The sequence below is a fragment of the Calliphora vicina genome, chromosome 2 (assembly GCF_958450345.1).
Source record: "Calliphora vicina chromosome 2, idCalVici1.1, whole genome shotgun sequence".
NCBI lineage: Eukaryota > Metazoa > Arthropoda > Insecta > Diptera > Calliphoridae > Calliphora > Calliphora vicina.
In genome coordinates this window covers 59,695,535-59,723,282 of record NC_088781.1, presented here as the reverse complement: position 1 = coordinate 59,723,282, position 27,748 = coordinate 59,695,535, and the positions used below count along the sequence as shown (strand labels likewise).

Here is a 27,748-nt window from a genome sequence, read left to right as displayed (position 1 = left end):
TTTTTCTGATCATCTATATATTGATTTCAATATCAGTGTAACTTATAGGAATGATAATACCATTCTAAATAGGAGGAAGACCAATTGGGAGTTGCAGAGTGATGTACTCTCCCGGTCTCTACCAAACCCGCCCACTATTGAAAATAGGGACGATATTGAGGTAGCAGTTGAGGCACTTACAGAAGCGTTCCAATCAGCTACTAATTTGGCCTGTAAGCCGAATATCTGCAGGGGTAGGAATAAGCCACCCTGGTGGAACCCTGAGATTGCACACGCAAGAAGGGCGTGTCGTAAATTGTTCAACGAGGCAAAGAGGCTGGGTAACTGGCCGGAATATAAGTCCTCGGTGAACCACTTTAAGAACCTTACGAGGAATGCGAAAAGGAAAGCCTGGAGGGACTTCTGTAGCGGCGTGGAAGGATCCTCTGAGACTAACCGATTACGTAAAATTCTATCAACTTCACCGGTTGTACCGAGCTATATCCAGAAACCCTGTGGTAGATGGACTCTGAATAGTAGGGAAACACTTGAGGTCCTATTAGATACTCATTTTCCAGGTTGCCTTCCAGTCGATGATGAGACTATGAATGGGGCTGCCGATTCTGTTGCTCCGGGTGATAACTCTGTTCCGATAAACAGGGATAGAATCCAATGGGCAATCAAAAGCTTCGACCCGTTTAAATCTCCTGGGCCGGATGGCATTATTCCTGCTGATCTTCAAAAGAACGAAGAAATAGTTGTACCATGGCTCATTAGCATATACACAGCGTGTATTAGATGGACCTATATCCCCACATGGTGGACGAGATGCAGAGTAGTCTTCATTCCTAAAGGTGGTAAGGCGACTCACACTAAACCAAAGGATTATAGGCCAATTAGCCTTGCATCCTTCCTGCTGAAAACCCTAGAAAGGGTGATTGACGTATATCTGAGAATGACCATTCCGTCGGAACTCATCTCTAAATCCCAACATGCCTACACCAAAGGCAGATCTGTGGAAACAGCTCTACATTCGCTAGTTGGCTCCATTGAGGAGTCGCTAATACATAAGGAGTATTCACTTGTTGCCTTTCTCGATATTGAAGGAGCTTTTAATAATGTCAGGCCCGATGCCATCCTATCTGCGATGGATGAACTGGGAATTGATCTATGTGTTCGCCGACTAGTCGAAAAGATACTCGGTTATAGAGTCATTTGTGCTACTTTAGGTGGTGTAAGTGTTTTAAAAGTGGCCAATCGTGGAACCCCGCAGGGGGGTGTTTTATCACCACTTCTGTGGAATTTGGCTATGAATTCCCTGTTGATCAGGATGGATAACAGAAGGATCAAGACAGTCGCATATGCTGATGATGTTGCAGTTTTTATATCTGGTAAATTTCTGGATACAATATCCAGTTGTATGGAATCAGCATTAAGTACACTGAGTGAGTGGAGTATTTCATGTGGTCTTAGTGTGAACCCACAAAAAACGGAACTGGTTCTCTTCACTAGGAGGTATAAGATCGATGACTTCAGACCACCTAGACTGAATGGAATCAGTCTTGAGATTAGAGATAATGCGAAGTATCTTGGCATCATTCTAGATAAAAGATTGTCCTGGAATTTGAATATTCAAAACAGGATTAACAAGGCTTATGTAGCCATCTACTCCTGTAAGAAGGCAATTGGTACAAACTGGGGTATTATGCCGAAGGGTATCAGTTGGATCTTCAAAGCAGTTGTTAAACCCATCTTGTTCTATGGAGTGTTGGTGTGGTGGAACGCCTTGGATAATGCTACTCACCGTAAGGCTGTGGAACGAGTTCTCAGGACTATTGCGATACTGATTACAGGCGCTATAAGGACTACCCCCTCTAAGGCACTTTTTACTATCCTGAACTGGTTACCAGTTGATTTGATGGTGATACAAATGGCTCTCAACTCTGCTGTGAGACTAAATGCTGGATGTTCGTGGTATGGTAAAGATCATGGGCACTCTAAGATACTGAACTACTATGGGTACTTACATAGTAATGTCGATTACTGCATCGCAAAACCATTTTTCGATATGCATTTCCATATTAAGATCCCGAATAGGGATTCATGGCAGCGCGGACTCTTACCCCCTGATGATGTCATAAGGGTATTCACTGATGGCTCAAAGAGGGGCAATAGGGTCGGTGGTGGTTTCTTTATTGAGAACTATGGGATTAAATCCTATTTCAGGCTACCTAACTTCTGTACGGCTCTTCAGGCGGAAATTACGGCCATTAAACGTGCATCCAACTGGCTGAGGTTTTATCAAATATCTGGTGATATATGTATATTTACCGATAGCAAGGCTGCCGTTAAAGGAATAGCGGGTGTCTTTACGACATCTAGGTTAACCGAGGAATGCCGGGTATCCCTTAATGAGATAGCGAGACATTCTAGGATAACGCTTATATGGGTCCCTGGCCATGATGGTAATCAGGGTAATTGTCATAGCTGTAAATTGTGAATATTTTTATTCAAAATATTTCCAAAAACTTAATTATTTTTGAATTTTAGTTATATTTAAAAAAATAAATTTATATTGAAATCAATCTATATTATTGAAAATAGGATACTAATTAATATATATCTATTTAGAATATAAAGCAATAAATATTATTTGATTTCAATAGAATACGATATTAAATAAATTATACTTAAAAGTTTTTAATAAACTTTTATAAAATTATACTAATAGTATTTGTATTTTAGTAACAATAAGTTGTATTTTATTTATTATATAATGAATAGATTTTAAAATATTCTAATCAATATGAAAACATGTAATTATTTTCAAATTATATTTTTATAGTAAAAATTAAATATTAAATTAGTTTATTCAACTAGTTATGAATAAAATATTATTTTACTTATTCCAAAATTTGTTGATAGATTTTATTCAAAGCAATTTTCTTTGAATAATTTTATTTCTCCAAAAAAAAGAAAAATATTTAAATATTCAACTAAAAAATTTAGAATACTCTTTTATTCATAGAAATTTTCTTTGAATAATTTTATTTGTGAAAATAAAGTCAAATATTTTAACAACAAATTTTTCAAAAATTTTATAAAAAAATATTTTTGTTTGTGAAAATGAGCTCGGACGATAAAGATTTTTCTTCCGAGGATTATGAAAAAGATCCTTCGGTCCTTCAAACAAAAACAATGCTCAAAAATAATTCAACGATATTTTGAACGTCTAATTTCACTTAGACCTAGGAGGAATGCCATGTAAGACGATCATTTTGAACAACTAGTTACAGTTAAAAACAGTTTTTAAAAATAATTCATGAATTTTGTTCTTCACAATTTAAATTTTATTATTAAACCTCCAATTGAAACCATTAATCTGTGTCCATATTCTAGTGATAATCAATGATTAAGTAGTAGTTTTTAAAAATAGAATATTAGATATCAGAGAACTAACTTTTTCAACTCAGAATGCAATCAGAAGATATTTTACATCAGTATTATTGTGAAATAAAAATATTCTTTAACATTTATTAGAATTATTTCTATTCAGTAATTTTTGGAAAAATAAATTTATTTGTTTCAAATTTGTGATAAATAAAAATATTTCTAAAGTTTTTTTAGAATTATTTCTAATCAATAATTTTTTGTTTGAATAATTTTAGTTTTTTGTGTTTTGTTTGAATAAATATTCCAAAGAAATTAGTTGATGTTATTTGTATATAAATGAAATAAATTTAAATTTTATTCAACTTTGTTTTATTTGAATATACAAAATTTTACAATTTTCTAAAAAATATCAATATAATTTAGTTAAACTAATATAAAATGATTTTATTTATAATTTATTTGGTTTTAAAAGATATAAATATGCATAAATTTAACTGTAAATATTATTAATAAATTAGACAAATACTTTATTTAACTAATAAATAATTTGGAAAATAAATATTTATAATTGGAAACAAAAACTATAATAATATAAAAAATATTTATATTTTGTATTTTATTCACAAGTTACAGCTATGGTAATTGTATAGCTGACGAACTGGCCAAAATGGGGGCGATGATGGATGATGATGAGATCGACCCCTTTTCTGGTATTTCCCTTGCTATATGCAAGATGGCTGTTCAGCGGACACTATATGAATCTGCACAAAGCAGGTGGACCAATGAGTCTTCCTGTGTTACAACGAGGTCTACTTGGCCCGTATATGATGCCAGCAGGACGAATCTACTTATGGAATTTCGTCGTGAGCAAATAAGGCTAATTGTCTCCTTCATTACAGGACACTGTATAATTGGGACACATGCTAGGAGATTGGGCCTACGGTATAATGACTACTGTAGGAGCTGCCATAATGAAGAAGAGGATGAGACGGTGTCACACCTATTCTGTCAATGCCCGGCTCTGATAAATCTGAGGGAACGTATCTTCGGAACACCATTCCTATCATGCTTAGATGAGCTATCAAGGATAAGTCTTAGACGAATCTACTCTTTCATCAGAGAATCTGGTTGGTTTAGCCTGGAAACAACGGACGTATAATTAATACCAAGATGTTTACCCCTTGGGTATCACAATGGGATCAGTTTTGAATGGACCCAAGTGAGCTGCTTGAAGAGTGGCTACCCATGGAACCTAACCTAACCTAACATCCACTATTATTTAACCCGAAAGGATATTTAATATTAAACATTATATCCAATAGCTACCCCTAAAAACTTTTTCAGCTAAACTACCGTTACCGCTAAGCTTCCGTTTCCAAAAAATACTTTATGTATATAAATAAAATTTTTTGATTTTAATAATTGAGTTTATTGAAATCATCAGAATTTAAAATATAATAAATGACCAACTTTGTCAACTTATTTTGGATTTTTGTAAATTTTATTAACAATTTAATTCAGAATGAAATTTCCGTTATCGAAAAAACAGTATACATCGTTACCGCTACAACAAATTTTGTTGTATATGATACAACAGCGCCTTCAGCTTTTGTGTATGTCTTTTTACTTAAGACAACCCTGTTCATATTCAATCACAATAGTAATTCCAATGCAAAAAACAGTTGACAGTTGAGGGAGTTTTTTTTAGCAATCACAAAAATTTTCCATTTCTCCAGTAAACAAGAAAATTTTTACACTTTATAATACTGTATTTTATATTAAAAAATTAAATAAACTGCAATAAGATGTTATATACAACATAAAGTTATTGGACAATAAGAAGTTTTCTCCAAAAACTTAAAGATTCAAGTGAAATTAACGTGCTAAAAATACGATCTAAACATTTTATACACAAAAAAGCGCCCCTAGGGGTGCTCCGCTAACGAAAGAAATAAGAAATTATTAAAAAGAAAAAAAAACAAAAATAGAGCCTCAAAAAATGTTTTCGAATAACTTGTTTTTTGCATTTACGAAACTAGTTTAACACACAACAATTGTATATATTAATTAAAACACAAATTTCATAAATCCACAAACGCTTTAAATGCGTTCAATTAAACTCTTAATCTTATGCCTGCTAGCATTGTTAAAAATTCAACAGCAACAACAAACAGTGCTAGCAGAACGTATATCATTAGTGCCCAGTCAACAACAAATGCATTATCATGCTCCCTGTGATCGTAGTCGTAAAGTTTTCACCGCCGAATACGGAGAAATAAGCGATGGCCCAGCCGGCTTCAACTACACCCAAGATTCTCACTGTGAATGGCTGATAAAGGCTCGCAATGACAGTCAGTTTATAACCTTGACTTTTCATAGTATGGGCACTGAGTGCTCATACGACTATATATATGTGTACGATGGCGATTCCTTTAACTCGACACTGCTAGGCAGTTTCAGTGGTCGTACACAACCCCAACGTTTGGTAGCACGTAGTGGCAGTGTAAGAAATGAAGCGTAGAATAATTGAATAAGATTATGTTGTGAATTCGTGTTTGTGTTTTATTTGCAGATGCTGATACTTATGTATAGTGATACGAATTATGTTTTAGATGGATTCCGTGCATCTTATTACATATCGAACTGTTTAAATAACTGTCACAATCATGGCAAATGTGTAGGACATCAGTGTGTGTGCCATGGTGAATGGGTGGGTCCCGATTGTGAGGATGAGGCCTGTCCCAATAAATGCGGTGAATCCCAGGGAAGAGGAAAATGTCTCAAAGGTGTTTGTCATTGTGAAAAGGTTAGTGAATTGTGTTGTTTTGCTGCAATTAAAATAGTGGTTTATCAGTCCTAAAAATTCTGTGGAGTGTAGGCAGTTATAGACTGCCATGAAGATAAAAAGTAATATTAAATGGAGCTAGTTCCCCATAATTTTCTATATATTGTGGTTTAGTTGGGGACAGGCTGGACAATAAATGATGTATTTAAAACCATCATTTGTTTATAACTATTTTTATTATAATGACATAGATATACATTTTTAGTCATAAAGTAACTATAATAGAGTGATATTTGTCACTATAATGTTAGTTGCAAATTCCTGAATATTATGAGCATAAATTCAAAATGTCAAACGAGAAAAGATTAGTGAAATTTAATATTAATTAATATACACATTTTTAAGCCACCAATATTGCAGTTGCAATGTTAGATCTTAAGCCATTAGTGAAAACAGAATCCTTTTACATTTTATTTGTGTTGTACTTAATATCAGGCTAACCAGATTTAGTAAATAAATAAGTTAAATTATACTAGGTCCGTATTAGTTTCATTTCACTGTGTTGAACGTTTTAATATGTAAGTCTAAAGTCTGTTGTTGTTGTAACAGTTCTACTGTTTCTGAGAGTTCTTTCCCGGGTAAAAATCTTTCGGCTGATACAGCTACCGCTGAGTTGAGAATATTTGACTGTGTATGACTCGAATCGTTCCTAATTTAAGATCCAATTGTCATTGGAACGTCTGTAATGTAATAGTTATGACAGTTAATATTAACAGAGTTCTGTTGGGCTCTGTTTAGTTTTCATAAGTTTTCTTCTAAAAGTTACTATATTCAGATAGGTTTTGATGGCCAAATTTGTTGATAATTGAATTATTCTATTATATCCATAGATTTTTTCGGTTCTAACAACAGATAGTCAGTTGGCAAAGAAGTATTTGTATTGAAATAACGGAATTTTTTTCACTCAATTCAAGCCACAGCAGAAAAATTTGGTTATTAAGAATGAATCAAATTTAAAATTTATGCTCATAAACGAATTATTAAGATGCCTGACATTACATCTTTTAGGGATATTCAATGATTATTATTCATATTTAGAGAAACTAATAACAATAATAGTGGTTCAAATTTGTTTATCTACAATCAGATTTGAAAAATTTCTCTAACTACGCATGTTTTGTAGATTTAACATGGTCGAAATTCTTAAGTTTTTAATTAAACAATAAATTTATAATAAATAAATAAATAAATTTATTGATTTCATACTGATTAAAACTATAACTGTGACAATACCGATCAAATGTCACTATTAAATCAGAAACTCTTATAGAGGCTGGCCCTACAACCAAATACAGTTATTTTATACTTCTTTATATACTGGTAAAATTATAGGTCAAATTATTCGAAAAAATTAGGAACCCTAGGTCTGTTATAAATTTAGATTTTTGTTTCTGTTAGAATTTTTTTGAAAGTTAAATTCGTATTAGTGCAGTGCTCTTCTAACAAAAAATACTGCATATTTATCTCAATGTATAATAAACAAATAATTCTTTTAGGGTTACAGCGGTAGACTATGTGATTTACATGAAAATCCCCCTGGAGGTAATTGGCGCTGGATGGCTACCGATGCTGAAGGCATGACGTCTCGTGCTGCTCACACTGCTGTATATATTGAAGAAGAAGATGCACTATATGTCTTTGGAGGTTATGATCTCAACAATGTCATTAGTACTCTACAGGTATTGTCACGAAAATGTTAAACATTTAATTAAATTTAAAACATATTTTACACAAATCCTCTAGATATACCGCTTTCAAACAAGTCAATGGGTCGACGAATGGGGCATAGCGTTGCAGAATCGTCGCCATTATTATCATCAACCGAAAATAGATCACACCTTGTTAAAAGCCGTCTTACAGCACAAAAACGAAGAGGAAGCCAAATTGTGGGGTCTAAGTAGTGACGTTTCCATATTTCGAAATATTCTATACACCTTGGCCGAATCGAATTTACACCAACGACGTACACGTAGTTCGCAACTTCTGACAACAGTGAATGTTAACTCTACCGATGAAGAATTGTCCGAGTACTTGGAGGATATTTTAGAAGAAGTAACCGATCATAAACCGCATGGTCGTTATGGTCATGCTGCATCTGTTGTACCAGGTGGTTTTGTAATTTTTGGTGGCAAGCAGGCAAATGGAAGTTTTTTCAATGATTTGTGGTTTTACAATCGCACCGAAAATGGTGGTAAATGGAAACAAATGGCCTTGCTGTCGAAATTGAAACCACAACCAGTGGCCCGTCATACTTTAACTTATGCTGGTGACTATTTATATTTGTTTGGTGGTAGTTTACATACCGGAGAGTTTTCATCAGAGTAAGTATATTGTTGGTATATCTGTAAAAATACAGTATTGATTTTGTAAACAAAAATATAGGGAATTTCATGTCAAGTGAACCAACTTTTGAAATCGATGTCTTCCGATCGGGATGAAATTTGCACCAAGGTTAGCTCTATTGGATAGTAACTCAGACACAATTTTTCAACAACATCGGTCGAGAACTCTCTGAGTTATAGAGGGTAAAATTTTGACAATTTGGTCAAACAGGGGTTTTTTCTTATCCATGTAACTTATTACCTATTGTTCTTAGCAAAATGTGTCCCAAATAGTATAGATAGCTATTTCTTCGATCTTTCGAAAAAAAATATTTAAAAAAAAAAATAAAAAATTTTTAATATTTTTTTTCCGAAATCAAAAACTTTTTTGACTTTTTTTTAAAATTTTTTCTCTTTTTTTTTTTTTTTTTTTATCCCACTCGCATCCCACTAAGGGACTAAAAATATCTTAAAGGAATGGACCTAGGCTTTCTTTTGAGCAAAAAAAAAATTAAAAAAGGGCCCATATTGGAAAAAAATTGAGATTTTGCAAAAAAAAATTAAAAAATTTTATGTCTTGCGTTACAAAATATTTATTTTGATAGATATCCCACTCGCATCCCACTAAGGGACTAAAAATATCTTAAAGGAATGGACCTAAGCTTTCTTTTGACTACAAAAAAAATTTTAAAAAAAGGGACCATTTGGAAAAAAAATTGTATTTGCAAAAAAAAAGTCAAAAATTGTAAGTCTTGAGTTAAAAAATATTTATTTTGATAGATATCCCACTCGCATCCCACTAAGCGACCAAAAGGGTCTTCAAGGATAATATCTAAGCTTTTGTTTGACCTAAAAAAAAAGATTAAAAAAGGGTCCATTTTGAAAAAAAAAAGTCAACAAAGTTTTTGATTTTGCAAAAAAAGTCAAAAATTTTATGTTTTGAGTTACAAAATATTTATTTTGATAGATATCCCACTCGCATCCCACTAAGCGACCAAGTAGGTGTTCAAGGAAAATATCTAAACTTTATTTTAAGAAAAAAAAAAAAAAAAAAAAAAAAGAAAAAATTTTAAAAAAAAGTCAAAAAAGTTTTTGATTTCGGAAAAAAAATATTAAAAATTTTTTATTTTTTTTTTAAATATTTTTTTTCGAAAGATCGAAGAAATAGCTATCTATACTATTTGGGACACATTTTGCTAAGAACAATAGGTAATAAGTTACATGGATAAGAAAAAACCCCTGTTTGACCAAATTGTCAAAATTTTACCCCCTATAACTCAGAGAGTTCTCGACCGATGTTGTTGAAAAATTGTGTCTGAGTTACTATCCAATAGAGCTAACCTTGGTGCAAATTTCATCCCGATCGGAAGACATCGATTTCAAAAGTTGGTTCACTTGACATGAAATGCCCCATATATATATGACTAAAAGTTTTCGCGCGCACTTCTTATGTATGAAAACAAACTATTTATTGAAATGTTATACAATTTACTTTTAGCATATACCGCATACGTTGGCCCATTACAAAGTCTGACAATGAAAATGGTCTAGAATCTCAATGGGAGCTGGTACATCCTAGAGGTGGCAAAAAGTTGGATGTACGCCTAGCAGCCCACACAACAGTGTATTATAAGGCTACAAATTCATTAATAGTATTTGGCGGCATAATGACTAGTCTGGCACGTTTTTCAAAACTATCAGATCGTATATTTGCCTTTCAGTTGGATAAACTACATTGGACGGAAATTTTATACCCGCGCACAGCTTTGAGAGATACAAATATACCGAGAGAACGAGCATTTCATACGGCAACTGTAAGTGGAAACTATATGATTGTTTTTGGTGGCTACACACATCGCCATAATAAGGATGAAATATGTTATGACAATCAAATGTATTGGTATCATTTATCTTGTCACATATGGATCAATCAAGAGGTATCTGCTGAGGACAATATTTACCCCAAAAAGCAAGGAGTATTTGCTCATGCTGCAGCTCTTCGCAAAAATAATACTCTACTCATAGTGGGAGGTTACCATGGTAATGTTAATGCTGATTTATTTGCCTATGAATTGCCACAAGTGCTGAGAGCAAATGGCATATTTGGTTATAATCCAGAGATGGCTTGTCGTTATCACAACTCACACACAGCCTGTTTGTCGAATCCAGAATGTGGTTGGTGTTCGGCGGATAGCAGTTGCTACGGTCGCACTATTGGTGCTAATTGTACCAGTAATTTGCAAACCTCTCGATGCCCGGGTATATGCCCTTCTTTGGGTGATTGCCATTCTTGTCTAGTGCACGGTACTCAATGGTTGAAGACGTCTGAGGGAAACGACAACTATCTTTCGGTGGCCAGCAAGCTGGGCTTAAATGAATGCACCTGGTGTGTGCAGAATGCTAAATGCCATCATCGTGATGATAATTATGGCATATGTGGAGAAGATACCCCTTCGCACAGTCCCGGCTGGTGGGGTGAACAGGGCACTGAAATACGCCAGCCATCGCAGTGTACACAAAATGATCGTAGACCTGGACTAACCTATATAAAATATCATTTTCCGGTTAACTTAACAATGCCGGATTTTGTGGCTATCGTAAATGCTACTATGGTGGATTTTTCTTCACCTACACCCACCACCCAATACGAGCAGAAATTGGAAGGTGAAATGCTTGCCAGACTGTTGGGCTTTGTGCGTCCGCAAAAGCAATGGGAGGAAGAACCAACGGAAATACAAGTCTGCACCAGCTACTCAAATGCCGTCTTAAAAGCTGGTCTTGGACGAGATTTAAATGCTCTAAAGGAATTGACTAAACAATCATCGAATCAATCCTATTGCAGTAATGTAGAAATACCCAGCACTGAACAGCCATTCCTTATTGATTTCCAGGCACGTCGCAGAATTGGTTTGAATAATATTTACAACACTTATCAAAAGACAAAAATGGAATTGCAACATATCTTTCATGGCAATCTAAATGCATTTACCTTTGAATACTTAGAACCATATTACTCTGGCGAGAATTGTACACAATACACAAACTGTTTGCAGTGTCTTACAGACAATGCCTGCGCCTGGTGTTCGCTGAAGTCTCAATGTATGGCCAAAACTGTTAACGAGACTGAAGCATGTAGTTTACAGGGACGAGAAGGTAATGGAACGACAATTTTGTGGGAATATTTAATCAATCAGCCCAGTCACTGTGCCAACTGTTCGAATTATGTGTCGTGCGAGGAATGTGTAGAATCGAATTTATGTGAATGGTGGGCGGAGGAAGCGCGTTGTGCTCGCCTGGGCAAATCTGAGAACAGTGTACGTACGCTTCAACAATGTCCGGTACAATGTCGATTGAGAACGAATTGTCATGACTGTTTAAATGAAAGAGGTCGTTGTGTTTGGTGCGAAGCAAGGTCAGCCTGTTTTAGTTTTGCTGTCTATACCAGTGAATATCAGTTCGGCATGTGTCGTGAATGGTTGGACCAGTCAGTCAATCTTCACCAGTCAGAGGAAACAAATAGTATAGTACAACATTCAAGACCTTCAGTCCTTATACCCATACATCAGCAAACGCCGCCCAAGCAGCAGTGTAAATCGTGTGCCCAATATCGCAACTGTACAACTTGTTTACGCACCCTGAGCTGTGGCTGGTGTTTTGATCGTGACAACCCCATCGAAGGTAAATGTATGCAAGGTGATTTCAGTCGTCCTTTTGGTAACTGCTCTTTGGCATTAAATAGCTCTTCAGCCCATGATGCCGAATGGGCTTATGCCCAGTGTCCAGATGTTGATGAGTGTGGCTTGGGTCTGCATGACTGTCACAAAGAAGCCAAGTGCACAAATACTCATGGTTCGTACAATTGCCACTGTCGTCGAGGATTTGTGGGTGATGGCCGATTAACTTGTTTGCGCACTTGTTTTGAGTCCTGTGTTCATGGCTATTGTTCAGGTGCTCCGGATTATGTGTGTCGCTGCGAACTGGGTTGGACAGGAGCAGATTGTTCGATAAATTGTGGTTGTCACAACCACTCCACCTGTAATGAACGGGTGGGCAAATGTGATTCTTGCCAGGCGTGGACTGAAGGAGAGCGTTGTGAACGTTGTAGGCAGGGAAGTTATGGCAATGCCACATCGGCGGCTGGTTGCACCCCCTGTGAGTGTAATGGTCATGGTAATCAAGATTTGGGTATATGTAATGTCAACAACGGCGAATGTTTCTGCAAGGACAATACGGTGGGCATTAAATGTGATCGTTGTTCGCCTGGTTTTTATGGTGATCCCAAAGATGGCGGCCAATGTTATTACCGTTGCGAGTCCAGAGGCATGTTACGAGATATAGGCCGCAGTGGTATTGGTTCTTATAAGGCCTATAAATCACCTTGGGGTGCAAAATTGGAGGTGAAGGAATGTTTGTGGATTTTGGAACCCAAAACTCTGCAAGCCGAAAAGTCTTTGCTACAAGTCGAATTTGAATGGAACTCTCTGGCTATGGATTGTGATGATAATGCTGTCTACATTTACGACAGTTTGCCCGACTTAACTGGCGTGTCCCAGCAAAATCAATTGATATCGGTAGTGTGTCATCCCTACACTTCGTCGCACATTATTGAAGCCAGGTCAAGTCATGTTACGGTGTACTATAAACAAGGCGGTGGTCTAAGGAAACACTTTGGCTTTAACGCCTTATATACGGTAAAGAATTGTGTGGCCAACACCTGCTTGCATCCCCATATCTGCGATGACCAGCAGAGATGTGTGTGTCCAGCTGGGTATGTGGGCGCCAAATGTGAAATTGAAATCTGCCCTCGTAATTGTAATGCTAAACGTATGCAAGGCTACTGCGACACTGACTATGGCAGATGTATATGCAATCAGGGATGGGGTGGCAAGGATTGTGGCACCGCCATTAAATTGAATCAAATAACCGTAACAGAACTATTCAACACCATATTGCTGTCGGAGTCTTACGAACATTTGCGTAAAACTATACCACGTTTTGGCCACACCGTCTGTGCTGACCGCCGCGGTTCGTTATGGATGTTTGGGGGTTATTCGCCCTCCCATGGACCACTTAACGATTTTCGTCAATTCGATACAAAAAATGGTACTTGGATGCAAGTGACTGTAGAATCAACACCAGAAGATAAAATGCCTTTAGGCCGTTACTTTCACGCAGCCGAGATTTATGTTAAAAAACAAACGATATTTATTTATGGCGGCATTACTACAACCGGCTTATCTTCTGCTCCTAAGCCGGAAATTTTAGCCGATTTTTGGCAGTTTTCCATACAAAATCAAAGGTGGTCGGAGTTTGATTTGAGCGGGCATCGCATCAAGCCTCCCGCTTTAGCCGGCCATACTCTCACTTATACGCGTAACAATGAAAGAGAATCTTTGATATTAATCGGTGGCATGACTTTAAATAAATCACGCCAGTTGGAATTGTGGGAATTCAATCTGGAGACTTTTAGATGGGAACAGTTATTGGCGTTGGGTGTTCGAATGCCGGTATTGTATGGCCATACCACAGTGTATCACAGTGAAAAGCATATAATGTATGTATTTGGTGGTTATTCCACGGAGCCGCAAAATAAATTGTATGCTTTGCATTTGCAAAAGATGACTTGGACCGAATTACCTCCTTTTAAGGATTTAAATAGACCAGAATCTCTATTACCCAGGGCCAGATACTTTCATTCGGCTGTAACTACCGATCAGTATATGATTATATATGGAGGACGCAATTTTCCCTACAACTCCAGTGATGTTTTAATTGCCTACGTCTATAACTGCAATCAATGGATCCGTTTAACTGAAGATGTGCATATTGTAGGCAGTTTACAGACCTCTACGTATGCAGAAGACATTTCTCTGGATCATGATAACAATGCTATCTACGTTATTGGTGGTTGGGATGGCAGTGCCGCTCAAAGTCATGTCACGAAAATTGTCTTGCCCAATGATATCTGCCAACTGTGGAGTGCCGGGAAATATCTGTGTCGTCATTATATGGGCTGCAGTTTCTGCACAGTGTCTGCGAATTTTATAACATCATCCTTCTGTTTCTCCCATGGCCATAGTAGTATCTGCAACAATGGCAATGGCACTTTGGTATACAACCACGGAGCAGCGTGTGATGATGCCTGGATGGCTAGGCGTAATTGTTCCAGTTTTTCTACTTGTACTGCCTGCTTGGCGTCATGGCCTTCTCATGTAGAGACAACGCCCGTATGCCAGTGGTGCGATGAGTGTGGCATAAAAGGTAGATGTGTACCAGCTGGTGTAGACTGTGAAAGACGCAGTACTTGGTGTACCAAAGAAGTTAGTGTCGGACTTTTGAATTTGTGCCCACAGCCACAGTGCCATACACTACACTGTGAGGCTTGTATTCTAAATGAAAACTGCGAATGGGCACAAAATGAATTGGGCACCATAGAATGCATTACCAAAGAACTGGTAGAACAAAATCAATACAGAATTATAGGCCAGTGTCCGCAACCCTGTCATCATTACCTCAACTGTTCGAATTGCTTAATCCATATGGATAGTGAGCAACCCAAGGATTGTAAATGGTCTACAATGCTCAACACGTGCCTGTCACCACAAACACAACCCATTTTATGTGCCGGTGGTGTTTGTGGTTTAGTGTTGGAAACAAATGAAACCGACCACTGTCCCGAGCCGTGTCATGTGTATACACAATGTTCTACTTGCTTGGAACATGCCCATTGTGGCTGGTGTGCCAGAGAGGGCTTTAATGGTGATGGCATCTGCACCGAAGGTTCATTGGAAAATAAACAGGAATATCCCTCGGGTTCAACGTGTGACCTAATATACGCTTCGCTGCGCAATGATTCTCAACTGACGCCGGCTGATGTTGTTACCTGGAATTACGTAAAATGTCCCATAGAAAATGAATGCACAAATAATCATCATCATTGTCATCCCATTTCGGAAAGATGTATAGATACCATCAACGGCTATCGCTGTGAGTGTGGCGAAGGTTACAAATCAGAGAATGATACTTGTATACCCGTATGTACGCAAGGCTGTGTGCGTGGCAATTGTATCTCACCCAATAAATGTGAATGTGATTTCGGTTATGTAGGAGCTAATTGCAGCATTCAGTGCCTCTGCAACGGACACTCGAACTGTAAAGGTCCCAATCTTCTTGGCGACTGTATTGAGTGTCACAACAACACCATGGGAGATCAGTGCGAAAAATGTCAACCTTTGTTTGTCGGTGATCCTCGTGAGGGTAGAGCATGTGTTCCTTGCCATGAATATTGTAATGGACACACTGATTCCTGCATAGCTCAGGATTCAGATCCCGGATTCTTTAATATGACTCGAGCCGAGTTGGATCTAAATCTGCCTGAGGGCCCTTTGGCAAATGCCACCTGTTTGCGTTGTGCCAACAATACTGCCGGCGAACGTTGTGACACTTGTATTATCGGCTATTTTCGTGGTTCTGAAGATCATCGCAAAGAATGCATACCTTGTCAGTGTCATGGCCATGGAAATATATGTGACCCGGTTACAGGCGAAAAATGTAATTGTGGCAATAATACGGAAAGTGATGCCACATGTACGGCCGGCGGTGGAAAAAATTCTGCCCATCTTTGTTGGAGCGTCCAATGTTCAAAATGTCGGGATTCGTATGCCGGCAATCCAATAGATGGTCACCAGTGTTACAAGCAAATAACCGTCGAATCACGCATGTGTTTTGATGCTAAACCTATAGGTAAGTTGAATCACATTTAATTTAAATTTTACTAAAGAGGATCAAGTTATTTACAATCTCAGACAAATCGATCAAAAAAAAAAAAAAATGGTCGCATTCTATGAATCATCATGAATGGGTAAGGCTATCTGTACGTTTGTCATTTCGTTTGTAACATAGAATAAAAGAGACTGGGAGGCAAAAAATCTAAGTCTGTTGTCAAAAGTCTAAAGGTACGGTCACACATGACAAATATTTACTCAAAAAAGCGTAACCACTTTTTTTTGAACAAAAATTTGTTTGACGTGTTTACTCTCACAAGTGTTTTGTAAGATCAAACAGCATCAAATAAACTAATTTTTTTTTGTTTTGAATCATCCAAAGTAAAATATGTAATACATATATTTTATTAAGTGGTTACGTCTTTTTCGTCAAATATTTGTCATGTGTGACCCTACCTTAAGTCTTGCAACAACGAAATACATGTAAATCAATGCATTTTGTTGGTGTTGTTGTAGCAGCAGTGATTGCTGAGTTGACAGCCCTTGGCCGAATGAACTCGGGCTGTCGTGGGAATGAATGCATTTTGTTGTTCTCAGTTGCGTCTCTAGTTCAACCCTATGGTTTTTAATTTACACAATTTATTTATTTATTTATTTATTATCACAATTCAGTAATATAAAGCCATAATAATGGCCAAAATAACAATATTACATAGTAAAACAATAATACCTGAGAATATAATTAAATATAATTAAAATATATACATAATATAGTTTCATTGATTTATACCAATTTTTAATTCATTTAATTCCTTATTTTCTTATTTTGGCTCCCCAGCCATACAAAATTTAAATATTTTTTAAATTAAAAATTCTAGAATAGGCCCCATTCAGTAGCAAATTGTTTTAAAAGTTCATATACATATATATATGCATATGTATACATGTAGTATAATATAGTACATATTATTTCATATCATTTGCTTCCTATTTTTACCATGGATACTAGCATTGATAATGAATTATCAACACAAAAAGAAAAAATAAGCAATTAGAAAATGGTAAAAATTAAATCCCAACGAATATGCTGATACTCTACTTATCTGTCAGAATTGATTTATAAAAAAGAATAGAGAATTTATAAAACATAATTTTCATTGAATATGATTAGAATAGTATTGAAAAATTTTTAAACGAAAGACATTATTGGAGTGAGAAAAAATGCGTAACGAATAGGGTAATACATTCCACAATCGAGCAATGCGAACTACAAAAGATCTCTCCCAGAATGATGATGAAATTCTGGGAATGCAAATCTGCGGATTTCTTGTAGATCGGGAAAACACAAAAGAAGTATACAATGCAAATGGTCTATTATATTTAACGACTTTATAAAATAGCAACATATTCCTAAACTTGACAAAATCATCAAAACTCAACCCTAGAAACAATTTCACAAATCGAGAAATATGATCATGACGTCTTACATTATACACGAATCGAACAACCGTATTCACTACACGTTTGATTTTTCGGAATAGGGTAGCACATGTACCAGTAAAAACTTCAATACAATATAATATTTGAGAAAACAACAATGAATGAGCCATGTTGTATCTAACACGCAAAGGTAAGTACAAATTCAATGAATAAATTTTACGCAGGATAGCAGCAACCTTGCAATGCAAATTGTCAATGTGAGCTTCAAAAGAAAGCCTGTTATCTAATATTACTCCCAAGCATCTAATACGTTCAACGAGCTCTATACGATCATCTCCCAAAAAAATCTCCATATCCGGGAAAAAGCGATTCGTAGGTCCAAACATAACAGCTCTAGTTTTTGACGGGTTGAGAACTAACGAATTGCGCGAAGTCCAATTAACTACACGTTCCAAACAAAAGTTGATATTCTCACGCAACACATCACTAAATTCAACAGTATTTCGAAATAGCAAAAAAACATCATCAGCAAAAATAAAAGTCTCACACATAGTAGAGTCAATGAAACGGGGCAGATCATTAATATATAATATAAATAAGAGTGGGCCTAAAACTGAGCCTTGAGGAACACCCGATGAAAGTAATCGAAAAGCCGAATTAAGACCGTTATATACTACAAACTGTGATCTACACATCAAATAAGAAAAAATGAGTCTACAAGCCGAAGTAGAAAAATTAAAATCATCCTTAAGTTTCCTTATCAGCGTAGCATGACTAATCGAATTAAAAGCTTTAGAAAGATCAAGAGAGACGAGTACACTCAGATTACCATCATTAACATTTTTTCTTATTTGATCGGTAAGGCTAAGAAGCAACAACGCAGTATTATAACCCTTACGAAAGGCGTATTGTCCATCATATAACCTCGATAACGTGGAAGAAACCATCTGCTCCCTCATAATGTGTTCAAGTACCTTCGATAACGCAGGAAGAATAGAAATGGGCCTTAAATCATTAGGTCCACGTACTACCTTCGTCTTCGGAATTGGAACCACTCGAGCAATCTTCCAACAGGATGGAAAAATAGATGTAGACAGAATTTGGTTAAAGAGATCCAAAATATAACACGATACAAAGGGAAACATCAACTTAACAATGCGAATTGAAATATTGTCAACACCAATCGACTGAGACTTGACTCTCCCTAAAGCATTCAACAAATCAATCTCATCAACACAACGAAACGAAAACGAGCCTACAGGGTTATCAAAATCGTCAAAGATAGAACTATCCAAATCATAATCATTATTATCACCAATAAAATAATCATTTATAAGATCTACATCACCCTCATAAACTGCAGATTCATCACCAACACCAGCTCCTCTTAGAATATTCCAGATACCCCTAGTATCCAAACCACAAAAAAGCTTAGAATAATGTTTTCTCTTAAATTTACGCACAACATTCTTAGCTTTATTACGATAGATACAATAAGTCCTCCAGTTAGCAGCAGAACGGCAAGACATGTAAGAACGATATGCAAGGCTACTTAGTGATCTAGCATATAAAATTTCTCTACAATCAAACCAACTATTATTATTACAGCTGATTCTTTTCTTAACAATGGGAACAAATGTCATAATTGAATTGAAAAGAGAGGAAAGAAGAGAGCATTTATCGTCAACACTAGCAGAATAAAAATCATAAGATCCGAAATCTGATAGAAACAATTGTACACCTTCCCAATCAATTGAATTATAGTCTCGATATTCAACATATTCCTCCAAGCTCCGGTCAACTGGAATCATAAAGGAGGCATATAATAGTGCATGGTGTGAAATGAGCTCACATTGTAGCTGGTCAGAAATACTCACCAACGAAGAATCACTAACCAACCAGAAATCAATAAGCGATGTTGACCCATGTGCAACATCAACATGTGTAGGTTGAGAATTATGAAAAACAGACAAATTATTCCTTAAACACATTGCCCGAATATTTGCTGATTTGATAACATCAAACATGTTGCAATTGAAATCACCAACAACTATGATATTCACATACCTCATTAAAAGTTCACTATGAAAAGTCTCAAAAGAAAGAAGGTCACCATAAGGCAAATAAACAACACCAAATAATAATTTAGAGCCATTAAAATTTAGCTCAACAAAAAGAGATTCACAAGATCCCAGCTCTGAAACCTGAAATACTTTTTTACACTTTAATTTTCTAGATAAGTAAATTCCCACGCCACCACCTCTGGAGTTCAGACGATCATTCCGATATAACTTGTATCCCGATATTTCAACTGCCCTAGATGAAATATAAGGTTTCAACCAAGTCTCAGTTACGGCAAAAACGTCTAGTAATGAACCTGATAAAATAGATTTTAACTCATCAATTTTAGAGTAATTTGAAGAAGGCCTAATACTTTGGCAGTTGAGATGGGCAACGTTAAAGTTATCAGCATGAGGATTCAAAGCAGAATTAATATATGATTTGCTACTGAAAGTTGGGCCAATATTATTATTAAGTGACACTAAAGCAAAGAATGATGGGGAACCAAAAGTAATTACAATCAATAGAAAATATATTAAAGCACATAATCAAAAAATAATCAAATAATAAACAATTCATTTTCAACTCCTATACAGCTGATAAATATAAAGAAAAAAAAATAGAGATCAAATAATTATAATTAAGTAAAAATTCGTAGGTACCCAATAAACATTTAAATGAAATAAAGATATTTAGTTAAAAGGAATACAAAATTTATGAATGAAGTAAAAACCATGGCAGAACTAGCAAGGTCAATTATACATTCCCTATAACGTCAAACAAAAGAAAATGGAAAAATATAATAAGGAATTTATATAGAAAATACTTGAATTTAAATTTTTGTTACAAAAAAAATCAATTTCATACATCAGTTTACTAACAATTGAAGAAAAACTACGTATTTTTAAATAAGTGTGTATAATTTCAGTTAAAACCTTACAAATTTATAAAATATCGAGGTAACAAATTAAAAAAAGTTAAGTGATTAAATACATAATTTGACGTTTTAGGGGTGAACATTGGAAATTATCTCCAATAATTGTACCTGGTAACTGATTGTACCATGGTTAGAATTATCAAACAATATAAATATTCACACACTTTAAATTCAATGATAATGTTTATTGAGTTACGAGGCCAGTTCATAAACAAAAAATACTATAAATTACAAAAAAGTTGAAGCTATTAAAGCAAGAAAATTCAATTTAATAAGAACCTGGTTTAGATTTTTGTTACAGAACAGCACCAGTATAATAATACTTATTGAACTACAAAAAAATATAAATATATGTATATTGGAAAAATAAGACCAAAAAAAAGGAAGTATCAAAATATAATTTGCAAATAATTAAATTCCTTCATTTAGCAAAGAGTTACATTCTGTTGAGTCACATAAAACATCTTTTCCATCAGCCATTGTCAACTTCACTTGTAATTTATCACCATTTAATATTCTAAACTTGGTAATAACATTTTTTCGCAGAAGTTTCTTACAAGTAGTGTTCAATCTACCAGCAGCTGGGGAATAGTGATCATTTAAGTATATACGTGAGTCAATTTCTCCACCAATAACATCACATATTTTCAAGGTCCTGGTTTTAAAATATTCTACCATAATTCGATCACGCAAAAATATGTTATTAAACTTTACCAGCACAGCTCTTCGATTTTTAAAGTAAAATACGTGGTTTATATCAATGGGCAAAATAGGTAAATTGTAGATAGACCCTATTTTGATAATAGGGGCCACAAGATCTTCCAGACCACCAGGTAAACCAACAACAATGATGTCACCTCGATTTAATCGTTTGTGTAAAATGTTGTTTTCATCCTCCAAAGCAATTATTTTTCTTGTAGTTGAAGTATCAATGTTCCTTATTAGTTTGTTGCAATCAATAATTTCAGACTTCATCTCTTTAAGACAGGACGCCATTTCACTTTTAAAACTAGCAACTGTGTCCATTAACGCCTGCTGAATAGAACTCTGTTCTTTATCCACTTTCTCAATAAACTGATCAAGTTTAGAATTCATGGCACTCATTTCGTCACGTAACTTATCCATGCCGGAGTTTGGATTTTGATTACAATTAGCACAATTAAAAGAAAGTGACTTGTTATCTTTTAAGAAACTGAGGGCTTTTTCCTGCAAACCAGCACAAGTAACATGAATCCATTGGGCACAATTTCTGCATTGGACGCTAGCATGAGTTTTACCAATATTTTCTTGGCATATTCCGCATTTGAAAGTTTTTGTAGGTTGCGGCATATTTTAAGCAAATGGAGGAATAAAAAATCCAATAGTGTTAAATGGCAAATATGGCGGACAACTATTACGCAAAAATATACACCAGCAACAACAGATCAGGAACAACACGTTTTATGTCCACAACACAGACTATAGTCCACAAGGAATGCAGCAAAATAATTATAAATATTTATGAAAGCGAAGGAATTAGACAATTGTTAAAATAGAAAAATTTTAAACAGTGTGTAAAAAGTCTAATATGGCGGCAAACCAACGAAATACACCGGCACCAATAGAGCAGCAACAACAGCAAGTTTATTTATTTTTCCACAAAGAACGCAGCAAAATATATTCAAATTTCAACAAATTAAATTAAAATTTAGTACTATAGCTGTCCAAAATATATATTTTTGTAAAAGATCACTTTTTAGGAATAGTTAAATTAATTTTTCAATAAAATTATCAGCTGTATAACAAATTTTGCGACTATTCAGGCATGATGTTGCCAGACTATCTGAAATTGATGAAAAAGAAAAATGTTTGAGAATTTGACTAAAAATATTTTCCTTAAACCACAAACTCCATTTTGTAGTTGTATAAGCCGCTAAAATTATGATGGCTTAAAGTTAAAAATTTAAAAAAAAATCTTAATCTTTGGGTCATAATCGAGAAAAATATTTTTTAATCCGAATTGTTCTTATCTATAAATGTTTAGTTTATGTTGCATATTTGAGATCAGTAAGTCTGATAATAAAGCAAACAATTTATTCCTAGTATTTTATATTATAAAAGAGCTATTACATACTATATAATAATGCATATTGTGTTATTTTACAGAGGAGTGTAAAGCGAAACCGGCCGCCCTTAAACCTGGACAAACAGTATTTTTTGTCATTCAGCCGCGATTTATGAACGTTGACATACGTGTCATTATCGATGTCACCCAAGGTGAATTAGATGTTTACATGTCGCCTCAAGATGACTCGTTTATAGTGGAGACAAATGACACGTCTGGCTATCATGAAATCTATTTAGACAATCGTTACAATTGGGGACCCAAAATGAAGCGTTCACACCCACTGAATGTGGCTCAACAAAAGTATGACAACTCCAGTAGCAGCGCAACCAGCAGCTTTTCAAAACTTGTGATGACCGATAAGCGCAATAGCTACTATATGCCACATATACAGGATTGCAAGAGTCATGGTGGTCATAGTTTTTCGGTTAAAGATCAACATGCCAAAGATTTGAGTACGCATGTAACGTTAAATCATTGTAATACGCTGTTGAGATTATTTGGTTTGAAAAATCGCTTGGTCTTAACACTACCACAACATGCTCACAACTTGAGCGCTACACGATTCTTTATAGCGTTGAGAGCTAGTTCGGGTCCTGAGCCAAGCTATGGATCTGTGGTATTTCGTCAGGATCAATTGCATATTGATTTGTTTGTTTTCTTTTCGGTGTTTTTCTCATGTTTCTTCCTATTTTTGGCTGTTTGTGTTGTAATATGGAAAGTCAAACAGACAGCCGATATTCGAAGAGCCAGGCGTCAACATGTCGTGGAATTATTGCATTTAGCCAAGCGCCCTTTTGCCTATGTATTCCTAGCTTCCAATTCATTTGACACCGATAGTCCACATCCCGCAAGTTCGTCGTCAACGTCTTCGAATCGCGTTGTGCGCAGTGCTACGGGAGCTCGATCACGTCATCACAACACAGCACATTTCCAATTGCCAGAGGTGTTGTTAATTGCCATAGAACCTACATCGGATAATTTGGCAGCAGTTGGTACAGTATTTGTGAGTTTACCAGGACGCTATAAAGCTCCTCTGAGTATGGCATTGGGCTCAACATTAATATCGTACCCGCCACGTCTGTATCAAGTTAACAATAGACATTATACACGACCAGCAAGAGGTAATTCAGCACCCGCCACAAATGCCGCAGTTGGTGGTGGTGGAGCTGCGGCGAGACAAGCTCGACAAGGTGCCATTGAAGATGCTTTGCCAGTTTACAATCTTGGCTAACAAGAAATCGTTGTTGTTGTAGTCATTTAAATCCAAGGAATTTAACAAAAGACAAATACGAGGAGTACATACATAAAAACATGTGTAAGTACTAAACTAAATGAACAAATTACCAGCAATGGTATACTAACGCATAACCATGGCGTTATTTAACCCCTTTTAGTAAATCTAGTGAAATGATATTTTTTAAATATTATGTAAGTAATCAAAACCAATCGTTCTTTTTTTGATTTTGTATATTTTTTTTATTGTTTTTATTTTTTTTGTAGTTTTAAGCATATTTTGTAAGAATAAATTGTGCAGCCAGTGTTAGAATTATCGATTCTCAAAAAGGAATTTAAATTTTTGCACTTTTTTTTGGTATTTGTGTAGTGTGTGTAATTTAAGTGTTCTAAAACAGTTTATTTGAGTATTTTTTTGTCATATTAATGAGTATAAATGAATTTTAATTTCAATATTTTACGCAAATTCAATTCAAATCAAGAGCATTGTTGGTCATGCAGGAAGTGGTTCAATTACACTATTAAATTAGCTAAACTTTTGCTACGTTATAAAAAATAAGCAATTAAAAACTGTTTTAAATTAACTTTTAAAATTTGCTAAACTCTGTCAATTGTCTATTTAAAAGTTCATTCGTTCTAATTCCGTCAGATGTGTAATTCAGCCACATGTCGATACACAGAAAAATGTTTGCACATAATGGAATGAACTGCCTTTCATTATTTTCAATTCATAATAAGTATAAACAAAAACATACATTTTATAATTTATTCATATTTCATTTATATTTTTGTGTTCCCCAAAAATAATTGAAATGATTGTACATTTTTATGAATTTCATATAAACAATTGGAATATTTTCTTTTTAGTCAAGTAATAGTGAAAACATTTGCATTATCATCTGTTGTTTTTAACCACATATCTGGTTTTCCTGGTCAAAAAAAATATACAATATGGATATATAATGAACGACATTTCAAAGACCTGTCCATAACGTTGTATATAATGGACCGAAATGGGAAACATTGACCCATATAAAATTCGGCATTGCCGAATAAAGCTCTCTTGTTTATCTTATAACAAAAGTATATAGCCTAAAAGGCTATGGAGCAACGTAATTAATATATGTAGATATATTTTCAAATTATCCAACATTTTCATTAAAAAAAATATTGATTTATTGCCTAATTAATACTTGTACTATTACCGCATGTAAAACACCTTTCATCAGTCAATCAGAATAGATAGTGAACGATTCACAGGACTGAATTATGTCCAAATGTATTTTTATGCTTCTATCTATGAGTACAATATTAAAGAAATATAAATAAGTAGCACGATTTAGTGGTATTAAGAGCTTAAAATATCATATTTGGATATAAAATAATATATTTTTAATTTTAAAATAATAATAATCGTCTCCATAGATTAAAAAAAATTCAACAAAAAGTGAATATTACACCAATGAATATTTACATTTCGAATATCGAATTTCTGCAATCAACAACTCTGGTTTGAATTAAAATGTCCACTTCTATATTTGTTCTTTTTGATAGCAAGCAAATCAAAATGTATTATTTTTTTAAGACTTTCTCTAAATATAAGTTTAAAAGTGCAATAATCTATACAAATAAATACTGTTTCATTATCTACTTATAAAAAAAAACATATAATTCGTCAATTCTATGAATATATAAATCAATCAATATAAAAAAACATAATTTTATAAGAAACCTAAAACAAACAAAAATTATAACCAATACAATAATTGTACTCGAAAAAAATTAAGAATAAACTAAACACAAATTCAGCATACCTACATATTAAACATAAAATAACAATAATTTATTAATAATATAAATAAAATGTTAACAAATCGAACAAAAAAAATAACAACTAATATAAAAACTTTGTAAAATGTACATAATTTTTAATAAGAACTGAACAAAACAAAAAAAATTAGTTGCTCAAACATGTGTATTTATTTTGTAAATGTATTATTTTCATTAATTCTAATTTTTGTAATTTGAAAATTATTTAGTTTTTATGTTTAAGCTTAAACATTTATTTAGTGTTATATATATAAAACATATCTCTGTCTAATTCTCAATCTGACGCTCTCTCTCTCTCTCAAGCTGTTTAAATTCTCAAACAAAAAAAGGTAGTTAGGTTTATTTTGATATTAGTCTTATTTTATCTATCGCTCCCTCCCTATTTTTCTTAATTTTCTAAGAATCTCACTTTTTTACAAACACTTTTACACATATGTATATTAAAATGTATTTTTAGCTGTTTAAGATTTTGGTGTTGTTTTATTTTTTTGAATAATATTTATATCTTTTAAAATTGTCCTTTTATGTTTCGTCCTTAAATTAGTTTTTAGGTAAAATTTGTTTCAAAAATCTTGATATTTTTATATGTATATGTATTTTTAATTGAATATTTACATACTAATGGTTGTGTTTTGTTTATACACTTTTTGTAATATTTTGTTAATTTCATTTGTTTTATTTTTTTATTATTATTTTTTTAATATTTTGATCATACTTTATTTGAATATATAAAATAAGTACAATAAACATAAATTAAGCAGAATAAATGACTTAATTAAATGTATGGAATTATATAAAAAAAAAAACATTTTTAATAGTGAAATTGTATTGAAATATTAAAATGAATAAAAAATTAATAAATAAATTTTGTGAAAGAATATTAAAATCATCATGTTTTAACTAAAAAAAAATTAATAATGTCAATATTTGTTTGTCCCTTCTTCCTGGTGATGTCATTTTTAAAATTATCTGGGGTCTCGATGGGTAAGAAAACAAAGGACATTTGTATCGAAATGCGTGAACATATTTTAAAATTGAGGAATTGCTAAAAAAATCATTGAGTTCAATTGCTAAAATTGTTGGACGTGCCAAATCTACAGTGCAGACTGTAATACAAAATTTGTCTGAGTCTCAATTCCTAGCAAGCAAGCCAAAAATTGGACGTCCACAGAAAATTTCCCCACGATTTGAGCGATTTATAAAAAGTATTGTTAGTAAAAATCCTAAAACAACAACAGCCGTGGAAATTCGAAACACTTTGGAAAATGACGTTCAGAAAAAGTCCGAAGTACCGAAGAACCTCATTCCACCAGTTAAGTATGGTGGTGGTTCGGACATGGTGTTGGAAAACAGTGATTTGTAGAAACAAATATGGACCGATTTATTTATTTAAACAAAACCGTTATCTCCAAAATACTGTTACCGTAATAACTGAAATAGCATTACATTATTATTCTATAATTTAAAATTAATTGATTTTATTGAAATCTAAACGTGTCAATTTTCTCCATCCAATTACAATGCCATTGTTACCACCTGTCTATACTTGACATATATTCATCATAACATTAAATCAGTGATGTTCATCCCATACAACAATTGTTTAAAAAATTTAAACACATTTGTTACGCTCTTTTAAAGAGCGTAATAAATGTCTCATTTTTTCAGAAATTCAATAAGCATTGTTGTTGGTTGGTTTTTGGATGAAGCATAGCAAACACACGCGTTTCAATTACAATTGAACACAAAAAAACAAAGTTAAAAATAAATAAAAAATTTGAGAGTATTTCGGCCGTATAATGTATATTCTTTCATTTCCTTAAAATTTAAATTATATTCATTTAATAAATTGGTTTTATTTGACAAAAATTCTAAATT

At 34.2% G+C, this 27,748-nt stretch overlaps 1 protein-coding gene across 1 annotated transcript; it reads left to right on the top strand.

The window, feature by feature from the left end:
* Positions 1-5,076: 5,076 nt before the first annotated feature.
* Megf8 (multiple EGF like domains 8) lies at positions 5,077-26,756 on the top strand. The gene is made up of 6 exons (XM_065502011.1): positions 5,077-5,875; positions 5,945-6,178; positions 7,714-7,896; positions 7,961-8,538; positions 10,037-16,281; positions 22,846-26,756. Exons 1-6 carry the CDS (start codon positions 5,477-5,479, stop codon positions 24,036-24,038), a joined length of 8,832 nt encoding a protein of 2,943 aa, XP_065358083.1. The 5' UTR covers positions 5,077-5,476; the 3' UTR covers positions 24,039-26,756.
* The last annotated feature ends 992 nt before the right edge of the window (positions 26,757-27,748 follow it).